This window comes from Ostrinia nubilalis, chromosome 16 (assembly GCF_963855985.1).
Source record: "Ostrinia nubilalis chromosome 16, ilOstNubi1.1, whole genome shotgun sequence".
Taxonomy (NCBI): Eukaryota; Metazoa; Arthropoda; class Insecta; order Lepidoptera; family Crambidae; genus Ostrinia; species Ostrinia nubilalis.
In genome coordinates, this window is record NC_087103.1 from 11319092 (window position 1) to 11341126 (window position 22035).

The following is a 22035-nucleotide window of genomic DNA, read 5'->3' on the forward strand; positions in this document are numbered from 1 at the left end:
TCTTTAATTTATCACTTTTACCTCGTCTGTCGGTAATTAATAATTTTCAATTGATAACATTTATCGTATCATATAAGTACCTACATAAAGCATTTTATATGATTTATTTTTTCCTCTCATTTCATTCTTTTAAACTAATTGCCGAATGAATTTTACCTATTTAGCCCAAAGGTTAACTAGCAGAAAATGCTCAATGACAATAAGTTCGCCTTATGTATGTACCAAACCAACTATATTTATATGGTATAATAAATAAATATTTTATATTGTACAGAATAATAATTTATTGTACCGAGAGACATAGTTTGTAGTGAATATAGACAAGAAGATAACAAAATTTCAAGCACCTTTCAAACTTATTACGGCTTCTTGGAAGAAAGATTACAAAACACACTAGTAATAAGTTTATTTTATGTAGGTAAGTGTGACTAAAAACGCTAATCCTTGTTTATTTTTCCTAAACATTCACCAACCCTTCGTTACAGGGCTTTGAAACAAAGATAAGAAGATACCTTCACTAATGGACTTTTTTTGTGTATGAAGAACCAAAACACCAGATAACGTTATTTATATTTTCAAAACATTCCTCATAGCTTTTTTACGGATTTTTGAAACAAAGATAACAAAATACCAACACTAATGACTTTTCTTTTGTGTAAGAATGACTCAAAACAAATTAGCACTTTTTTTTTTCAAGAAAACGTTCACCAAAGCACACTGATAACACCAAAGTATTGTTTCAGGTTTGTGCAAGAAAGATAACAAAATACAATAAAAATGCTTTTGTAGAAGTATTAAAAATATGTAGATCATATTAATAATTTCCCAGAATGTGCGCCACTAAAATAATTATCATAACTTGGTATTATTTATCGAATTTTAGATTTAAAAAGCATCGTTTAAAATCTATAACTCGGTAAAATTCGGAATACCCACTTTAATTTCAAAACTTATGGAGGTGTTAAATTTGGCATATCAGACTGCAAAGATAATGTTTACAATTATAAACTTATTTACGAATCATCGTCATTTATCACTAATGCAAATAATCCAACACTCATTCGTAGAATCTCGAAAGTTCTACATTATTACTAAAAACTTATTTCGGCTTCTTGGAAGAAAGATTACAAAACACTTTTACCTAATTATGTTTATTTTGTGTAGAAAATATTTTTTGTATAATTTTTATATTTAGTTGTAGTATACAAGTTTGGTTTCGACTTTCGGCTTCTTGAAAGAAAATATACAAATAATTACAAGAAAAATGAATGACTTAGTTTTGGGTAAGAATAACCAAAGCACCAGTTAACGTTTATTTTTCCAAAACATTCACCACAGCTTTGTTATAGCTTTATGAAACAAAGATAACAAAACCTACACTAATGACTTTTCTTTTGTGTAAGAATAACCAAAACACCAGATAACGTTTACACTTTTAAAACATTCGTCATAGTTTTGTTACGGCTTTTTGAAACAAAGATAACAAAACACCAACACTAATGACTTTTCTTTTGTGTAAGAATGACTAACAACAAATTAGCACTTTCACCAAAGCACAGATAACACCAAAGTATTGTGGTTACGGGTTTGTGTGTAAGAAAGATAACAAAATACAATGTGAAAAATGCTTTTGTAGAAGGATTAAAAATGAGATTATTATATTTTTCCAAGTTTTACCACGATGATATAAATCATAATGTGGAACTATTTAGGCTTATTTTAGACGATACATCATTTAAAATCTTAAGAAACATCGCCATTCATCACTAATGCCATAATCCAACTCATTCCTAGAATCAAGAAAGTTCTTCATACCGCCAAAGACTTATTTTTGCCAATTTTCGAAGAACTTGAGTACCGAGGTTGTAAAACAAAAGGTATAATCTATTTTTGTGAATAATTGACACGTGTCTATTTTATTTTTATGAAAGAATAAGTTAATTACATACGTTATTAATGTCTGCTTACTAAGTTCTACTACTGACTCACGTAAGTATTTATGTAATCACGTGTTTTAGTTGCTTAATGGATACGTTGTTGATTAAGCAATCCGTGAAAACATTAAAGTACCTAATTACTTAATGATCCATAAATATTTTTGTAACTTTTAAGACAAAAAATAATGAACATGCCTTAATGTTGTTATCAGATGGTACAATAATACCTAGTATAGTATAACTTTATGCGAATGTATTGCATTAATGACGAATACAAATTTTGATAGTCAAAGAATAAAATATACGCAATAAAAAGTAATAATTGACATAAGATAGGTACTAATAATATTTGATAAAGCAGAATAATTATATTACATACCGATGTAAAACCTATAAATCATACAACATAATACATTTTAATGTATTCTTTTCTATAATACTTTATCGAATTTCTTATTACTGATCAGAAACAATATAATATTGAACACAAGCAACCGGAGGCACATTGTTATTCTAATATGTATTAAATTTTTATTCTTAGTTTACTGACTGATTTAGCATTAAGTAGAACAACAGCTTCTGAGTCTAGAAAACTTCATTAGTATAATAAATTATATTTATCAAGTAACTATAACATATTCTGTCGTTGTGTCTTTAAATTAATAAATAAGAACAAGAACTTTTACTCGTCGCATGCGACAGAATACCTAATATGCTGTTGCTGGAATTGATTAAAAACACAAAATCACCAAACTGTAACCATGTTCTTGCTAATAAATGATTTTGTTATTATTACCTACATTATTATAATGAGTAAGGTTTTGTATTTGTAGGTACATACTTTTTTCTTTTACATTGCTTTGAAAACGAAACTACTAAACGAATACATTTTTTATCGGACCAAATCGTGATTTATATAGTAAATTGATGGAGTTCTGCGGTAGCAAAATGCAGCTTTTTTTTAAGTAGGATAACGAAACTCCAATTTGTATTTTGATTATTATTATAAAAATATTTTTAATCTATCATACTATTTTAAGTATCATTACTGAACCACAATACATCATACAATTATCAGTTAAAAGTAGTGAAATAGCTAACCTAAGAATTTTGAATCAAAGGTGGGCTAAATACAAGTTACAGGTTTTTTTCTTATAAAAATTTTAAATTCAAAGATGTTTGAGTTGATATTAAATAATCATTATTTAAATCATAAGTATTGCGAATGTTTCTTAATATTTCAATTACTAGCCTAACCTAACCGGCGACTTTCATACCGCCAATAAAAAAATAATAGTCTAAATATACCTTCCTACAATCAAATCTTTCCTCTTTATAATATTTGTGTAGGTAAGTGCAAAATCATAAATAATTAGTTATGTAATTACTATATTTTATTAAGTAAAAACAACCATAATCAACTTAAGGCTTGTAATCGCTTAGTCACTTATCGATTAACAAATGATTCATTCACTCGATCAAATACTCGCAGCGGACATCACTGGGTATAAAAGGCCCTGACGTTACCCGTTTTTCGTCAGTGTGTGCGTTGCGTCAGCCGTGAACGGTCGCGCTGTCTGTGGTCGCATCTACGAGGTGTCATCATTCTGTTTGTGTCTGAAAAGTGAAGCCACAGTTTTGTGTTGATCTTTGCCTTAACCAAGCAATAATTCTGTGTGTTTATTACGAACTTTATTATATTTACTGTGATAACGTTGAATTGAACTTGTGTTTCGTGAATCACAATGGCAGTATCGAAATCAACTAACACTTACAATCGTCAGAATTGGGAAGATTCCGTAAGTTATTTGACCTTTTGTGTGAATTTTTTACTGTATTTCATTTGAAAATTGAACAAATTGTTAACACAGGTTTCTTCTATTGCAGGATTTTCCCATTTTGTGCCAGACCTGTCTTGGAGATAACCCCTATATTCGAATGGTAAGTTTTTCCATATGCCTTTTAAATTGTAGCATGCTTTTTGACTATGTAATACATTTTCATTTACATAACGACCCCTAGAGTTATTTGATGTATATTTAAATGTTGTGTCCATTTAAAGTGATGGGAGGTTATTTTTGTTCCTTTTTTTCTCCCTACTAATAGTAATTTAAAGTATAATTCCTATTAATTCCTTGGTTTTCATTCTATCATGATGTTACAACTGTTATTATTTTGTTTCAGACAAAAGAAAAATATGGCAAGGAGTGTAAGATATGTGCACGTCCCTTCACTGTATTCCGCTGGTGCCCTGGAGCGAGGATGCGTTTCAAGAAGACTGAAATCTGCCAAACGTGCTCAAAACTGAAGAATGTCTGTCAAACTTGTCTTCTAGACCTTGAGTATGGGCTTCCAATCCAAGTGCGAGATGCAGCACTCAAAATCCAAGATGATCTTCCACGGAATGAAGTGAATAAGGAGTATTACATCCAGAACTTAGATAGTCAGATGTCTAAGTTTGATTCTACGCAACCCAGCAACTCTGCTCTCAAGTCTAAGGGAGCATCGGACTTGTTGTTGCGCTTAGCGAGGACTGCCCCATACTACAAGAGAAACAGACCCCATGTGTGTTCATTCTGGGTGAAAGGAGAATGCAGGAGAGGCGAAGAGTGCCCATACAGACACGAGAAGCCAACAGATCCTGATGATCCTCTTGCAGACCAAAATATCAAAGACAGGTACTTAACCCTTCTATCTACAATTACTTTTTGTATTAGTTACCCATTTTGTTTTCATTTCTCTAATAAATTGTGCTTTTTCACAGATACTACGGTGTGAATGATCCTGTAGCAGAGAAGCTAATGCGTAGAGCAGCTGCCATGCCAGCGTTGCCTCCGCCAGAAGACAGAACCGTCACTACCCTCTACATTGGCAACTTACCTGATAACATCACTGAAGAGGAGCTCCGAGGACATTTCTACCAATATGGAGAAATTAGGTTCGTATCAACCCAGAAAATTATAAAATTTAATTAATTTCTCACTCTTTGTTATATGGGATTCTAATGTTCAATGTGTTTGCAGATCGCTGACCTTGGTGCCGAGGGCGCAATGTGCGTTCGTCCAGTACACAACAAGAAGCGCTGCAGAGCATGCTGCTGAGAAGACTTTCAACAGACTTGTTATTGGAGGAAAACGCCTTACCATCAAATGGGGCAAATCGCAAGGTAATTTATCTTTCAGTATATTATTTCATTTATTTTGAATATTATTTTATTAACCTATATTTTGTCATTATATTAACTGTACTAACCAATTTTTCTTGTCTTTTTAGGACGGCAAGGCATCAACGACAAGAACGAGCCAGCACCAGTTTTGGAGCCTGTTCCTGGACTACCAGGGACTCTGCCACCACCGCCGGCGTTCCTACATCCATTCCCGCCACAGGTATGTTACATCGACTTTTTTATGCCTCTAGTATGAGATTGATTCGATTTGTTTTATTTCGACTTGTGACACGTTATTAATGTTCGTTTTCTTTGTCAACAGATGCCACCTCCGCCGAATCGTCCGAACGACTTCTTCAATCTGCACCACTACGGCGGGCCGGCCGCTTGGGGTGGTTGGGCGGGTGGTGTTCCGCCACCAGCGCCGCCACCACCTGCACCTCTTCCGTTGCACTACCCTAGCCAGGATCCCGCTCGGTTGGGCGCCCACGCTCACGCAAATACACCCCAGACCTAGTGCATCGCCGGGCGGTGGACAAGCCGGCACCCGAGCGGCTGACCGAAACCCGCCACGGCTTTCTTCGGGCCGATCGACGATTATCGCTCCAGTGGCTCACCGTTGTCGGCGACGATGGGAGCGAAAGTCGCATGTTGTGACACACCTTTGGCACCGGAGTTATCTCCATAGTCAGACAACGCCGCAAATTGTAATCTAGTTTTTTAGTTTGGCTTTGCCATTCATCTTTTTTTTGTTAGATATAAGTTTTAATGAATTTAATATTGTGTTCGATGTTTGATTTGTATATTGTAAAATTATGAACTATGACTCCAAAATATTGTGGATAATAGTTACCAACATTTGTAACAGTACTTATGTATTATTTTATATAACAAAATTGTTAATATTAAGCAAGTGTGATTCTGTATATAAAATTATAATAAATGTCTGAACACAAATTTAAACTCTATTATTTAGAACTCCTTACTCCTAATTAGCAAATGAAACAATAGAATCTGAAACTATATTTATTAATATTAATTATAAGTTTAACATGACTTAATCGTTACAAAACAGTAAACATTTAGATAAACCTACACGCCTTCTCTTACCATTATCTGGGTAAGGACGGTCTGGTAAATAATTTACAGTACATACACTAGGCCCAGATACATAAATACTACTTACTGAGTGTATCCTACTTAAAGACAGTCATGTAAAATTATAAATATTGTAAGCGGTTTTAGTAAAGTCAATTTTCAAAGCTATGTAGTCGGTGACTAGTAAGAGTTGGTTGTCACTTACACTTTATTTATATTACACCATTATTGTGCAGTGAAGGAATCTTTCAAGTATAAAAGGCAAGAAAATTCGTTACTTGAAAGATCATTGATTAAGTAAATGGTCCAAGTACGTACATTTACTGAATTAACATTTAAATAGACCTACATTTACCAAAAAATTCAATATGAATTATTATTGAACTTTAAGAAATTGAAATCGATATCTTATAAATTTGCAAGTCGACAGATTGATTAAAGTTTTGGAATGTTCACACTCTACTTTTCGAAAAAGAGGGAATAATTTTATGATTAGACTAATACAAAACAACGTAATAAAAACACCAACTACTTGAAACACGATTATTTCACGATGTGATTGCATGTGACTATAATATTATAAAATGGCTTGCAATTTTCGAATTGATTAATTATGAATGCGGGATAAATAAGGTAAATTCTTGTATTTCTTATGATGTTTAAAGCATCTGTAAGCTCATATCGATTTAAAATAAATATCTTTCAGCTAACTAAACGGTCTCAAACCAGCATTTCTTAATATTCAATAACATTATTTAAAAAATGCGCAAACGATATTAAGTTTAACAATATTATGAAATTAATTACACAGCCATATCACATTTTGGCCGTAAAACTAAACAACTTTATAATTATTGATATCAAGCTTGAACACAGCATGATGCATTGTTATTTTGATAATATTTTTTCATAATAAATAATGAACATGCAGCATACTGTATTAAATTTTCTATGAAAGAATCTAATCGAACCTCAGCTAGCGCAGAATCTCATTAATTTATCTTATAATTTAAGAAACGAAATATTTTACCGCCAAAAAGTATGTTGATTATACGTTAATCTATCAACTTTGATCAAACATTTGAGGTAGAATACATGTGTAGCGATATAAATTGCAAAATGTATTCATACAACAATATTATTTATTATTTATATAATATAAAATTCAGGAAAATATGCTGAAATATATTATAACTATTGAAAATACTATCATTAGTTCTGCTGTACTTCTGTGACGTCGTCGACTTCACAATCAGAGTCACTTTTCACATCCTATTATACCTGGAACAAATTTAAAGTATCAGCAAACATTCTGAAGTAAGAAAATTCATAACGCAGTTTGTTTATTAAGTATAAATCCATAAAAAGGCTCAAAACCACTAAAGGGCTATGGATTGTGCACAAAGTTTCTTTAAATGATCGGATTAAAAATGTGGAGATCCGTAGGAGAACCAAAGAAACAGACTTAGCCTTCAGAATTTCCAAGCTTACATGGCTGTGGCTAGGGGCACCTAGTTCAAAGAACTCGCTCTACGGTGGCGACCTCCTGGTAAGTGTAAATGTTAGTCCTCCTACCGTTTCAGCATTCACCAGTTGGTGCCATATGCTGCATGCGAGTGACAGGACCTTACTCTACAGTGGCGCCAATTGATGAGTATTAGGCTTCAATCAGATTGCACTAGCGGGTGTGGACACGGGCGCGGGTAATTGGGTCTTGGCGGCTACATGTTAACAGTGCCGCGTTTCGGCGGGTGAATCAAATAGCTTATTTTATTTATTTATTTAAAACAAGTTACATAGTATTTCCAAATATTTATAATGATCAAAGTCAGTCAAACTCAAAATTTCTTCATTAATTTGTATAGACCAGCGGTTCCCGAATGGTGGTCCGCGGAACCCTGGGGTTCCGTGGAAAGGCCGCAAGGGTTCCGTAAAAAATATTATCCCACGTTTCGTGACCGACGTTGTTCGCTCGCACCGACTTGTTTACGCACAAGGGAGAGGCAGGGCGTGCGGGCGGAGTAGTACGGGGGTTCCGCTAGGAAAAGTATAACCAATTAGGTTTCCTTGGCAAAAAAAAATTGGGAAACCCTGGTATAGACTATTAGTTCTTACAAATCGTCAAATATTTTGCTCTTAAGGAGCCTCTACATGTCTCATAATCTATTTACCCTACCAACGCTTCGAGACCAACATTTGGCAAGTGCTGAGAAGATCTGAAGTGATCATTGACGATGTCACAAAAACCAGTTTTGGTTTTACCGTGCACCGCTGATTCGACATCAGACTCAATCATTCACAGCATGAAGTTAAATATTTTATTATATCATAGTAGCAGTTAGTCACCGGCGGCTAGTAGCGGTTGGCGTTGGCCAGCTGCGCGTTGACGGCGGCGGCGGCGGCGCTTGAAGCGGCGGTCTGCACGTGCTGGTTGCGAAGGATCTCCGTCGAGAACTCCGCCTGCGCCTTGGCTAAAGACGCGCCCGTCGACCGGTAGATGCGGTGCACCTGGAGAGATTGTAATTTATTTATAATGATATAGAGATTGGACAGTCAATTGAGATACTTTTTAAGGCCTGGTTTCCACCAAAGCGGAGCAGAGCAGAGAAATGACGAGCGGACGAATTTTTCTACAGAATTTGACAGTACGGAGCGGAGACCAGAAGTGGAAATAATGAAATCTGATTGGTTATTCAAAACACTTCTCCGATCTGCTCTGCTCCACTTCACCTTGGTGGAAACCGGGCCTAAGAGTTGTCAGAACACTTCTAATCATTGGACCTTATTACAAAGTTTTACATTGGTTAGTGTGTGTTATTTCTTATGTCATACCACATGATGAAATCATAAAAAATGTCAATTTAAGTTGAACTCTAGTTACGTTCAACTAGAAATTAACTCTGAAAATACTTTTGAAGTCATTTCTAAGTTCTGATCTTCAAACTAACCAATATTATGACCAAATTAGAAAGCTTGCATATAATTTAAAAATCTTCGTTTCTATAAGTTAGATCAAGAATCGTTAAATGAGTCCAACCCCGATCATTCTAGTTAATTTACAAAATTATAACACGCTGATGTGACACGTAGAGTGATAAAAATGCTTTAAAATTTCAATAAATTAAACGACAAATTTTGATAGGTTCTTCAAGTAATAATTACCTTAGTCATGTACATAACATCGGCGACAGCGCACGTTATAAACCCGATGGTGATTAGTGAGGTGATAACACCAACCGCCACGTTCTTTTTGTAAGCTTTGATAGTCGTGATCAGTCCACTGAAATAAAAAATTAAGTTTTACACATCATTATGCTGTGTTACGACTAATTTTACTATCGTTAAATCCTGATGAATTGTCACTATCTTCCAAAATAATGGTGGTTTGACTTTGATAAAAATTTGTTAAAAAAATTCCAGAATAATTTAGATTTTCAGCAGCCAGAAAAGTAGCCTAAGCAAAGAATTTTAAATTTTTTATCGAACTTTGTGCAAATAATTAAATTCGGATTTGGATTTTGTATGATTATAACGGATAAGAAAGATAAAACTTTACAAAAGATAAATGAAATTGCATCATAACATAATAAAATTACAATATCTACCATGTGTCATTGATAACTCACCAAAATCCTCCATCCTCGAATCCGATGCTCTGTATAACCGTTATGATGATTTGGAACAGGAATATGAAGAAGTACACCATAAAGTTGAACGACGAATCGCTTCTGAAAGCCTTGTAGATCGGCCGGTACCAGCAGACGAAACTGAACGGCGTCAGGAGGATGAAGAATAGGATGCTGAGACCGAAGGTGGATGCGCCGAGGTCCACCGACATGATAGAGATACCGCCGATTATGTTCACTGCTAGGATGAGCGCGTGGACTGGAAAATAAGGGTCTTATTAATGATACAATGTGATGGGCACCAACCAAAGGGTGCACGTAAGGGCTATATTTCACCGGGACACCATGGCGGCGCAACCAGTCGCCGCTACCAACAAAATGTATACAGCTCTATAGAGAGTTACTCACCTGGTGTCCGTTTGGTTGCGCAAAGCTGTATACATTTTATTGGTAGCGGCGACTGGTTGCGCCGCTATGGTGTCCCGGTGAAATATAGCCCTAAAGGTAGCTCTTCCCTGCTAGAAATATGATCTAGGACTTACTAGGTATTCTAAGAGCGACTAAAATCTGATTAAACTCCACACACATTGGCCTGGCTCCAAAGCTTTTCTCTACTGTTTTTTTTCCAAATGGTGTACTGAAAGGTGCATTCAGTACACCCATTAATGAGTTACTAGAATGTTGAAAAAAGTTTCTGCAAAAAGACCTAGTTTCTAGCTTTATGCATCTCGTAGTAGATGAGGACTCCAATGCCATTGAAGTCCTCATCTATTGACCACTATATTATTATCTCTGATAAGAATGTGTCTTTATGTCACCTATATCAATTTCTACTTATCTATCAACATTGCCCGAAACAATGATATGAATCATCACTTTTAAGTTTTAAATAACATCCACATTTATATGATAAGTCATATATACAAGTAACACAGGGGTAAGTAATTTCTTTACTGTTGTAATTACGTAGAAAGATTGCAGGTGGATACTGTATTGTACTACCATAAACAAATAATGATCAAAGTAAGGGAGAGTCCGCTAATTTGGACCAGTTTTTTTCAATCCCATTTTACACATAGTTTTCTTTTGTTTTTGCTAATGTCCATGGTATATAATAAAAGATACATTATTCAACTTACTATTTCATAAGTATTAATTACCATGATTGTTGTATATTTAGCACAAATCAACAAAGTACGAGTTCAGAGCTTCGGTCCAATTTAGCCAACCGGTTCGATAATTTGTACCACAGGGTTACTAAATTGGATTTCAATAAATTTCAAGCCTATAAAAAAACTATGGCAAAATATTATACGATACATTCTTAACAGATTAGGAAACGAAAAGGAACAGTAGTTAATAACATAGACAATCGATATTGTTTTACACGTTATCACGATTTTAAGTACAAGTTTTGTAAATCCAATTATCGTAACGCACACTTGTGCCTAATCTACTTTGCCAGTCTTTTGCTTTCATTTATTGTTAGTCAAACATAACTACGCTATTATAACTTCAAAATATGATTTACTAAAAAAAATTTCAAAATCCTTTGGTAAAGTTCCATACAACTTGATGTGGTACAATTTAGCCGACTAGGTGATAGCACAGAATAATAATAAGTACTACGTACAGAAGTTTTACTTCGCGAAGGTATTTAAAAAAATGTATGCTCAATGTCATTAACAATATGGTGTAATTTAGCTTGTCTCAAGAGTCAAGCAAGTTTGTCAGAAGTTTTGTTGACAAACGTCAGTGATCGGTACTGCGCCGAAGCTATAGGGCTGACTTCGGTAAAATGATGTGACGTGAGGTGCCAATCTGCAGAAAATGGCGGAGGAAATACATGATTTAGAATGAATTATCATGAATAATATTAACTACTTATTTACCTCTCAGTGTCTTCAGGCAACTTAAAAAAGTACATTCTGTGTTTTTATTATTATTTAGGCAGTTAAATACTGCACAGTATTTAGTACACCATTTTCTTTATTTTTTTCCATCATACACAAGAATACGCGTGCGTGAGTCAATGCTCGCTCGTATGTGAGGCCTTGTCGAATAGTACTCTTGTAGGGGGCAATCGTGCGTGTTTTGTTTTCGATGTAAACTCGCGGAGATGAACAGGCCTGGTGATAGTGCTTTTAAAAAATCGGTAAAAAATATAGCTTATAAATACCGAAAAATGTTTCAAATAACTGTAATCCAGACTAATTTACGCTTCTAAATAATATATTAGAAACACCCTGTGATTAAATTTAACAAAATTACAAACTAAACATGTATTGTCAAAAGTTACTTGAAAACAATGAAAAAATACTTTTCAAAATAAAACACACGTGTTTGTTGTCACGGCAAAAACCACATGGCCGATATTAATTGAATTTAGTTGTGTATCGCTGAGTGTTGCAGTTACAGACATTCAATAAATACTTTACGAAATATGAGGGTGGTACAATTTACCCGGCGGTACAATATACCGAACTCTCCCCTATGTAATAACATTCTAAAGTTACTAAATATCAACAGACAGATGTCTTCTCCAATCATCTAAAGAGGCCAATTTAGAAAGTACTATTACTTTGTTCTTATACTTACACATCCATAAATGGTACAAGTGGCGAACAATTCTCTGGAACTCCAAGGGAATATCCACATTGATGTCCTGGTAGAAGCACGGTTGGACAGGACAGAAGGCGGGTAGGGGAGGCCAGTTGTTGCGGCGGCCTGCAGAGCCCGCTCTTAGTTCAGCCTCGCGCCTCGCTAGTTCCTCAGCTTTACGTTCCAATTCCTCTTGTCTTCTCTGCAGTTCGATTTCGGATAACGTCATTATTTACACTGTGAGAGCCTAATTTTACACTTGGAATGTTTGATGATTGAGCGATAGTATGCTTATGCCCGTTTTCACCATCAATCACTAATTTTTAAGTGACCCCTATGGTAACACACAATGGGCATTTTGATTTCATAGGGGTCACTTAATAATTAGGGATTGATGGTGAAAACGGGCATTAGTTTCATAGATGATGAATTGCAATTTCAATAAACACTGTAGTTAAATAGAACATAATATGAATACTAGAATCTTAGTTACTCCACAGATAACAGACACGACTAGAACGTAAGTTTGTCTCTTTTTAGAGTGTCAGCCCACTCAAAAGTTAAACAGGGAAGTCATTCATTTCAATTACTTAGCTACGTTACTTCGAAACTACGAGTGGACTAGTTGGAAACAGTGCACTAAATGAAACTAATGTACTGAACAACAGCTATTATTTGTTAAAACATGTGTTGACTTTCTATAATTAATTACATCTAATTGATGAACATGTTAGTGTTATGAAGTGCTAAATGACAGTATTACACCAACCAGTTAAAATTATATTCATTATGTAAGTTTCAATCTAATTGATAGAATGATAATAAATACATTTATTTAAGTAATATTTTACAACGAAAATAATTAAACGTTGGGTTCATTTACCTTCAGCTCCTTTTGTGCGTAAAAAAGCAAAGTGCGTGTTAATAGCATGCAATGTAAAGTATTCACAGTAAATCACACAGTGGTTTGAGGACATTTTCTAGATGAGCGTTGAGTACTACAGCTTGGACTTTTTAAAAGTGCTAACAATAATTACTTTTTTTAATATACATAGTATAGTCAGTGAAGAAGTTATTATCAGCGATTTTAGTGACCTAGTAACTTTCTTTAAGTCATTTTTAAAGAAAGTTAATGTAAATGTGAAGGTGAAATAGATTTAAAAACAGTATTTTTTTAAATAATTTGTTAAGCTGTAATGTGATGATATTGTGACTCATCAATTTACAAAACGAAATATACACTGCAGATAACAATATTTTGGAGTGTCTTATCTTTTATTCCTATTTTGATTAGGAATTAATTCTGGTGTTTAACTGTCACCCGTGATAAGCATTCTAATTTTAATGAAAAAAATTACACACGCCAAAATTACTCATGTTTGTTTTATTTATAATGAATACAGATAAATCTGAGAGTGCACAAAAACTTTGGAATTAATATTGTTTTGTAAACATTGCAATTTACGGTGCAATGCAGTGACATTAAATGCTCAATTAGAGAGCATCTACTTGTACTATTATACGTAAACACAGATAACACAACTTTTTATTTCAATACCTATTTCTATGAAGCATTTCTTAATAAATCATTCTAATTATACCCAGGTTGTAAAAACCATTGAATACATAAAAGCTATCCATATTAGGTATATTTTTTAGTACTTGTATCTATAGTATTCGAGGTACTTATTTGATTGGTGTATATGAATATGATAATGGTTGTTCTATTTTATTTAATCAGCTGACTTATTACAAGCTAAGTTACATACCTGAAAGTCTGCAGTGGTGAAGTTGGGTGGAGCCTGTGACTGCGGCTGAGGTTGCGCGGGCCGGGCGTACTGTGTGTTGCTGGGGGGAGACACCGCCTGCATGATCGCAGGCTGTGTCGGCTGCTGCGCTGGCTGCAATCCACATCGCTCATTACACAACACATCCACAGATTTTTAGCTTCAATATATGTATTTATCAAATTAATTAGCACAGAAAATAACGGGAAACTATGCTGCTGATAAGAGATCTCTACAATTAAGGCCAGTAGGAAAAAATCTCAAGAATGTAGCATGCAATGGAATGACCATACATTACATTATGAGCCTATTAGGCAGCAAACTTGTTGGGCGACTTTGATATCAGCTACACAGCATATTATTATCTCAATCGTTGCAAGTTTTATCGACACCCACCGAACTACATGACTAATGGGCAACATTTACCGTATTCTGATTTGCATTCTGCTGCCCGTCGAAAGGATTGTAATCGTCGAGACCCTGCGTAGCATTGTTAGTACTTCTTGCCACTTGCTGTACCGCTGGGTCCTGGAATAAAACATACGAAATAATGCGACAAATGAATGAAAACAATCCCCTTTCTTCGTCGCAAAGGTACTTACAGCAAAGGGGTTGTCTATGGTTGGATCACTAAACGGGTTATCTTCGAATTTCGACATGATTTATGTGTAGTTTACGCCACTTTTTTATATTATTAGACCACCTAACACAGGACAAAGGATTTATTTAATTGTATTAACGTATTTTTAGCTCACAAGAAGATAACAAATCGACCGATATGACAGATTGCTGATGGTGACGAAAATTGACAGTTCTTCATAGGTGTTGCCATGACTAAAAAAAAAAGTCATTATGAAAGACCCAGAAATAAATTATTTTAAGAGTGTGTTGGATATGGTGGTATTGTATTGGTGGTATTGGTTGTGGATGATATTGTACAAAACATGATACACTTTTTTAAGCACTTATAGGTACTTGAATTAAATATAATTTGATTACCTACTTTTCGTTTTATCCTGTGGCCTGTCGAGAAGAATCAGATGATTATTATTTCCGAAGACAGCACATTAGGCTACGAATGTACATTTTTGTTACAAAATAGCATTCATTGGTGGACGTGAGCTGGTTTATTTTCATTCCTCTAACTATTATACATCGTCTATCACCACCATCCATTAAAAAATGACATCTGATTGGTACATGAAACGAAATTAATGCAACAAAGCATTCTCTACCAGTGTAATGCGATAACATAGCATGGTTGAGTGAGACTTGCTTGAGACCCAACCTAATCGTAATAGTGGTTTTTACTGCAGAACAGAAAGTTAGTTTAAAATACACACACAAAGTGAAACAAACAAGAGGGCGAATGAGAAAAAACACATTTTTTCTCTCTAATACTGCGTAATAATTTTGTGCACTTTTTTATACTAGAAGAAGCCAAGTACACCTCTACTTACTTAATTAATGTTTTTACTTAATTTAATATGTTCCTAAAAAAATTAAAATAACTTTGCCACAAAAGTTTACTAATCAATAATGTTTTTATTCAATCGAAATGTTACGCTGACGCTAGTAGTGTATCCGAACGACTTTGTGCCATTCCTTTCAATTTCAAATTTGTAATGTTGGTAGCACAGTTGAAGGCGAAAGTGGTTTTGGCAGTTGGCAACAGTAAGTGTCAGTTTGTTTGAGGATATTGTCAAAGCAGCCAGCTGTTTACGTTTTGTATCGTTATTTTGCGATCGTTTTTCTCGACTTTTGTTATATCTTATTGTTTTTATGCTAACGCTTTTACTTCGACGTATTTTATGGTGAAATATAATAGTGTTTTTTCGGTACGTTTCAATAAAACATGTCAGATGTCAAGAGGTGAATAGTCTTGTGTTGTGTTCGTAACTTGTGAATTGAGTTTTTATATTGTTTGGGATTTGGAGCGATAAACATATCGGTGAGTATGATTATTTCCTCTTGTAAGCATGCACATTGTCGCGTTAACTACGGGATGTTTTGCGTTGCGGTTGAATTGTAAATATTGGGTAGGTAGTTAGGTTGGTTATAATGTGGTGTTATTCTGGGAGGTGTTTGAAGGGCTTGCGTAATGTTTTGAGAGGTCTGGTGGCATTCTGATGAGGATGCGGTGCGTGCCCGGACTTGGTTACAAGAGCGGTGGCCGAAAGTGGTCGGCGGACGCGGGCGCAGCGCTCGCGCCGGCGAAAGTTGTTTGCTCTTGATATCAAGGAAGTAACGCCAGAGTAACTGAACACTGGTCTTACTACACAACACATAATAGTAAATTTTACTGGTGTGCGAATATATTACCTGGTTTTCATTGGGTATTCAATAGGAAGTGCGCTGTGACTACATTTGTGGTTAAAATGGAGGACTTACATCATTGCAGCTGTAATATTAGTCTATTATCTATTTGTTCGTATTATTTATCATTTAGATAGGTTACACAAGTTTGTAAGAAGTTTTATGAACAACTTTTAAAATGTTTTGGGGAGATCTTTTCCAATTGGAATCATGTTAGACTTAGCTCGCCTGATCGCCTTCCTTAAAATCTTAATCTGTATTCCCCAAAACTTACATGATAATTTTAGTATCTCTACATTCACATTATTAGAAATTTAAAAGTGATTTATCTCATATACTGAACATTAAAATATTAAGCGACTGAACATTACCATGACAGATGGGGATAAACTGTCAAAAAGTTTTATCATCAATAAGCTAATAATAATAAATTGAGTCAGAACCAATTGTTATATTTATTGAATTAAGTGTACTCACAAGAGTCAAGTACCTAATTGCCCATTAGGTTCCTCTAAAACAATTATTTAAAATATTTGACTATGCACCCATTATCGTTTTTGGATTGTTGCATAAATAAATTGATAGATAGCAGTATTTCAAAATACCTACTAGCACATAATTGGGTAGACAGTGTATCATCTATATTTTAAATGATTATCTTCTTAAAGTATGGCAGCATATTTAATATTTTATTTCAATAAACTAACCGTTATCAATATTCATTCATAGTGAATGACCCCAAGCGTATTGTAGGCTCATAACAAGTTCACGCTGTACTGATAACAGGGAATTTCTGTACAAATTCCTAATTAAATTGGTTAAACATTTCGTCAATAATTTTATTTTCTGCTGGTGGATTTTTACCTTAGTCATGTATGACTTGCATCAGCTGCATGATCATGCAGAGTCGCGTTACACATGGCTACCTTGCACATGTCAATGTGAAGTTCTCATCATCGAACAATGTGTCGCCGATCTCGCTAATGCCCGCCCTATTCACCGTTCTCATGTTAATCAAAACAGCCGACGTGTGCGCAAAACAAAACGCCCGTAACCCATTCAATGAATGCCACCTTTGTTTTCTGATCGCATACGCGACCTTAAGACCTTTGGCGTAAGGGTTGCGAAATCTATCAGGTGTAGCACGGCTGCCCGGCTGGTGCCTAAAGGTAAGGCCAAAGTTGAGATTTTGGCATGCACTTGGTAACGTTTCTTTCATTGTTCGATAGTGCGAAATATCCAGATGGTAGCGACTAGCGACGTTAATGTAGATAAGAAGGCGTATTCTTGAAACATTAAAATTACGATTCGCATACGAATCGCAACAGTTGGATACATTTTCAAATGTTCAAATATTAGGACAAGAATAATCACACTAATTTACTTTTCGAAAATGGGTAAAAGCAAAACCTACTCTTAAACCTTTAGTTAGTTCAACTCTGAGTGTGGCGTAACCTTTAGACTTATAATCATGACCTTTTTATTTGTTCCCGATAGCATTTCTCAGAACGCCGATGCAGATTCGATTGCTGCTAATTGGCACGTGGTTTTCCATTGTAATGGGTGTACTGGCCGTCGGCGTCGTTAAAATCGAATGATAGTTCACATCACGTCTAACCCCAGATCACGTCGTTCGCATGACATCACGTTTCTTATTGCACTATTGTTGTACGCGGGTGATGAGGCAGCCCACACAGAATTTGACTTCGTGTTGAGAGAAGGATAATGTAGGGTTCCTTATCTGCAATAAAGGCTTCCTTCTTGTTGCGGAAGAATAATAGTCACAACACGCAGCATTATGGTCATGCAAATGTACATAATATTAGGTACCTATATTCCCAACGCTCCTGCCCCGATTCAGTATTCAATAGATACGTTGTAATCAATCTGTTTGTCCCCTAAATATTATTCGTATTGGCCACTTCGTATCAATATGATTCAGTCTATCAGCAAAATTGTTGACCTCGCAAGTAGTCTATTTTGAGTATCTTTATTCTGCCGATGTAATATAATGTTCGAACCGCAGTGTTATAGGTAGATCGTGTTGTACACAGTCGTATCCTACGATCTAAAAAGTGAAAGCAAACTTTTACAATTCAGATAACATTGTAAAGTTAGTCCGCCAATATTCACGGCGAATAAAACTCACAGCGTCTGCGGAATTCCACTTCGAGACAGTAGGTAACTCGAGGTCAATTTTCGTTATTCGGGGGCGTTATGAACGGCCGCGAATGCTATGTGGCCCGTATTACGTAAAGAAGCGCGAAGGCGAACTTTCCGGGCCACTGCATTTGTATAGCTCAACTTCAGCCATAAACAAGAGCCGGCGTCATCGCGACGGTCCCCATGCTTGGAGGCGCTAAAATAATGGCTCAAAAACATGTTCGGTAAAATTAAACTGGTTGCGATGTGACTTGGCAAGGCATTATTTATTATGAAGCCCAATTCTGTGGACAAAGTATTCGTGACAAATTCATTTTCTGGATCTCTACATGTAGCTAGCTAACTAATTAAGAAAAAGACGTAGCATATTATTTAGTCAGAGGCATAGATTCTGCTATGACCTCACTTGGTTCCAGCTAACGTGACCAGCAGAGTCATTGTCATTTAGCCACACATGGTTATTTTTGTAGCTCTCCAATTGGAAATATTTTTTCGTTATCCTCATACTTACGTGTGTGTGTTATCAAACATATACCTATTTACCAACATTGGACTTAAAATATTACATTAAATACTGCACAATTTAAAAATTTGTGGTAAGTCCCGATTAGTCAACGTCTCTATGTTCCTAGAGGTGAACATAATCGTCGTTGCAATCTTAATGGATTGTTTTTACTTACACCTTTATGTTTCGTGCTTACATTGAATGGTTTAAGGCGGATACGAAAAACGCTATTAACTATTAAAGAAGGCAGTGAACGGTTTGACCTTGTGTTGTCAGACTTATAATACTTAGGTCATTTGTTTGTATTCAAGGTTTGATATTATATTTTTGGATTTAATATCCTAAAAGGCATAGCTGGGCACCGTTAATCAAATAGTTAACTTCGTTAATCGTTAAACCGTTAATAAAAAAATTAACTTCGTTAAACGTTAAAACGTTACATTTCACAAGATTTAACGCAAGTTAACGTTAATCGTTAATCCGTTAACACATGATAATAAAACGAAAAAATAATTGTATGTTCCTCTTTTTCAGGGTTCCGTAGTCCTGACGAGGAACACTAGTTTCGATATGTCTGTCTGTCTGTCCGAGGTTTTGCTTGGAAACTATTGGCACTAAGGAGCTGTAATTTTGTAGAGATATGTATATTAAGCACGCCGGCAAAACGGTAGAATAAAATTAAAAAACAAAAAAAATTTTTTAGGGTAGGTAGCTCCCCTACATGTAAAGTGGGGATGAATTTTTTTTTCATCTTTGACCCCATCGTGTGGGGTATCGTTGGATAGGTCTTAAAAATGGCTTAGGAGTTCCTAAGACATTTTTCCATTTAGGGATCTGTTTGCAAATTATTAAAATTTAAAGTGCCAATTTTTGTTCGAGTAGGGCGTCCCCCCCCCCCCCCCCCTTTAAAAACTAAAGTAAACTGTTGGCTTGAAAAATCTGGAAAAATTGGTGATAATACTGCTATTCATGAACTTTCAAGGAAAACTATAGCGGTTAAGAGAGTTATTAGTTTGAGAGTAATAGTCATTTAACTCATGTATTACAAAATTTCTTAACTAGTGAAAATTCCTTAGAAGAAAATATGAAAAGTGTAGATGAAGTAATTGCTTGCTTCTGAAATATACTGTGGTAATGACGGACCACTACGGAACTCTACACTGCGCGTGCCACGACACGGACTTGGCCATTTTTTTTTGTTTGCGCTATAAGCTTTCGAAATTATTTGAACCTTGCATAAGTACAATTATTTTTTTCGTTTTAGTACAACTGCATTTCAGAATAAAAGCTTGTTTTTAAAAAAGTTTTTTAATTATTTTACACTTTTTAGTAGTATCTCAATCTCAGAGCCTTGGTTCAATTACAATAAGTGCTCGAAAAGACAAATCCAGCAAACCCAAACTCGATAAGTTTCCACCGTGTCGTTTAGGAATTCCTATGGCCACCTCCTGACTCCATCATCAGGACCCTGGACATCATCTAGTACTAAAGTGCTCGAAAAGACAAATCCAACGAACCCAAATTCGATGCGATGCCGCCGTTTCATTTAGGAGTTCCTATGGCCACCTCATGACTCCATCATCAGACCAGCTCAATGGTACCATAACATTGCATTGTCATCGTACTTACATAAGTACCTATACCAAATTTCAGCTCAATCGGTTGAGGAAAACTGGTCTTAAATTCAGTTGCAAGAGTTGTTCCACACATACTAACAAGTGTCGTTAGTGATCTGGTTACAAAAACTGTTGTTTTGGGTTCTAAAAGTTCTGAAAGCCCGAACGTACCTACTTGTCAGAACGTGTTTTTCAGCGTGCTTTTGGTAAATAGTAGGTACTGGATTAACGATTAACGGACTTAGGATAATTTAACGGAAGTTAACGAGTCCGTTAACATTTTTTAAAGTTAACTTAAAAGTTAATCCGTTAATAGAAATGTTAACTTCGTTAATTAACGATTAACGGATTAACGAGTTAATGCCCAGCTATGCTAAAAGGTTGTTCAAACTCCTTGCATTTTTTTTGCGACTCGCGTCGGTTTTCTCAATGTTGAGCGTGACAACTTCCCATAGAGGCAATAAATCTTCCGTGATAATTTGCCGCTGTCTAGGAAGTCTTCTTTACTATATGTAAGATCCTAATTTTGTCGAAGTAGGTTAACATGACCTTCACAAATTCCACTGTCCACCGTGTCTCTCTAAACACTCGACATTGACAAAACCAGTGTGCTTCAAATTTGCACCATTGAAGCCATTAGACAGAATAATATAATAGGTTATCATGTACCGACCATTTTAGGCGTCTTATGTCTGGTTTTATATCTTAAGGTTCATCGTATCCCTACTGAATTATAATATCTATGTTGTGGCAAGGTTAAAATGTATAGTCGAGAGTCATTCATGCGAAATCTTTCTTCCATCCGGATTTGGCGGTAAAAGTTACAAAATTTACCGTGTCAGGGTCGCGACCTGACCTGGTGTAGTTACGGTATTGCCTTTTTACCCAAATACGAACGTTTTTGGGCTATTACATAAGACCTTAAATGATGGTAACTGGACTTAAGCATCCGCCAAGGACCTCTAAGCACGATCTAACGTTTTTAGCCACCTTAGAGTTTAGAATATACTGTAATTATCCCAAGCTCTGTAATTGAATAAGAGTCTCAGAAGAATTAGATTAGACGGTTACTAATTAGTTAATCATGACCATTAAATGCAACAACCACGAACTTGTTTTGTGAAACGAATAGCGCCATTATGCGACTTAAAAGAGTTTAAAATGTACTTTTTGCTGGATACGATGGGTTTTATGTGTAGGTATTATGCGGCTAACATTCA

At 35.4% G+C, this 22035-nt stretch overlaps 2 protein-coding genes across 2 annotated transcripts; one reads left to right on the top strand and one right to left on the bottom strand.

Moving 5' to 3' along the window:
• The first annotated feature begins 3462 nt into the window (after nucleotides 1-3462).
• On the top strand, nucleotides 3463-6060 carry LOC135079410 (pre-mRNA-splicing factor RBM22). Its single transcript, XM_063974070.1, has 7 exons — nucleotides 3463-3736; nucleotides 3825-3878; nucleotides 4122-4615; nucleotides 4702-4875; nucleotides 4961-5103; nucleotides 5211-5323; nucleotides 5426-6060. Exons 1-7 carry the CDS (start codon nucleotides 3683-3685, stop codon nucleotides 5618-5620), a joined length of 1227 nt encoding a protein of 408 aa, XP_063830140.1. The 5' UTR covers nucleotides 3463-3682; the 3' UTR covers nucleotides 5621-6060.
• A 56-nt stretch (nucleotides 6061-6116) lies between these two features.
• On the bottom strand, nucleotides 6117-15031 carry LOC135079413 (secretory carrier-associated membrane protein 1). Its single transcript, XM_063974072.1, has 8 exons — nucleotides 14818-15031; nucleotides 14642-14743; nucleotides 14198-14329; nucleotides 12426-12630; nucleotides 9828-10086; nucleotides 9364-9481; nucleotides 8548-8709; nucleotides 6117-7482 (listed from the first exon to the last, which is right to left on the bottom strand). The coding sequence occupies exons 1-7, from the start codon at nucleotides 14872-14874 to the stop codon at nucleotides 8554-8556; spliced, it is 1029 nt and encodes a 342-aa protein (XP_063830142.1). The 5' UTR covers nucleotides 14875-15031; the 3' UTR covers nucleotides 6117-7482; nucleotides 8548-8553.
• Between the last annotated feature and the right edge of the window lie 7004 nt (nucleotides 15032-22035).

Coding starts and splice junctions, on each gene's coding strand:
- LOC135079410 (XM_063974070.1), top strand. CDS start 3,683: ATGGCAGTATCGAAATCAACTAACACTTACAATCGTCAGAATTGGGAA. Junction 3,879..4,121: donor ATAACCCCTATATTCGAATG/GTAAGTTTTTCC, acceptor ATTTTGTTTCAG/ACAAAAGAAAAATATGGCAA. Junction 5,324..5,425: donor TACATCCATTCCCGCCACAG/GTATGTTACATC, acceptor CTTTGTCAACAG/ATGCCACCTCCGCCGAATCG.
- LOC135079413 (XM_063974072.1), bottom strand. CDS start 14,874: ATGTCGAAATTCGAAGATAACCCGTTTAGTGATCCAACCATAGACAAC. Junction 14,744..14,817: donor CCATAGACAACCCCTTTGCT/GTAAGTACCTTT, acceptor GTTTTATTCCAG/GACCCAGCGGTACAGCAAGT. Junction 10,087..12,425: donor CTTGTACCATTTATGGATGT/GTAAGTATAAGA, acceptor CTTATTTTCCAG/TCCACGCGCTCATCCTAGCA.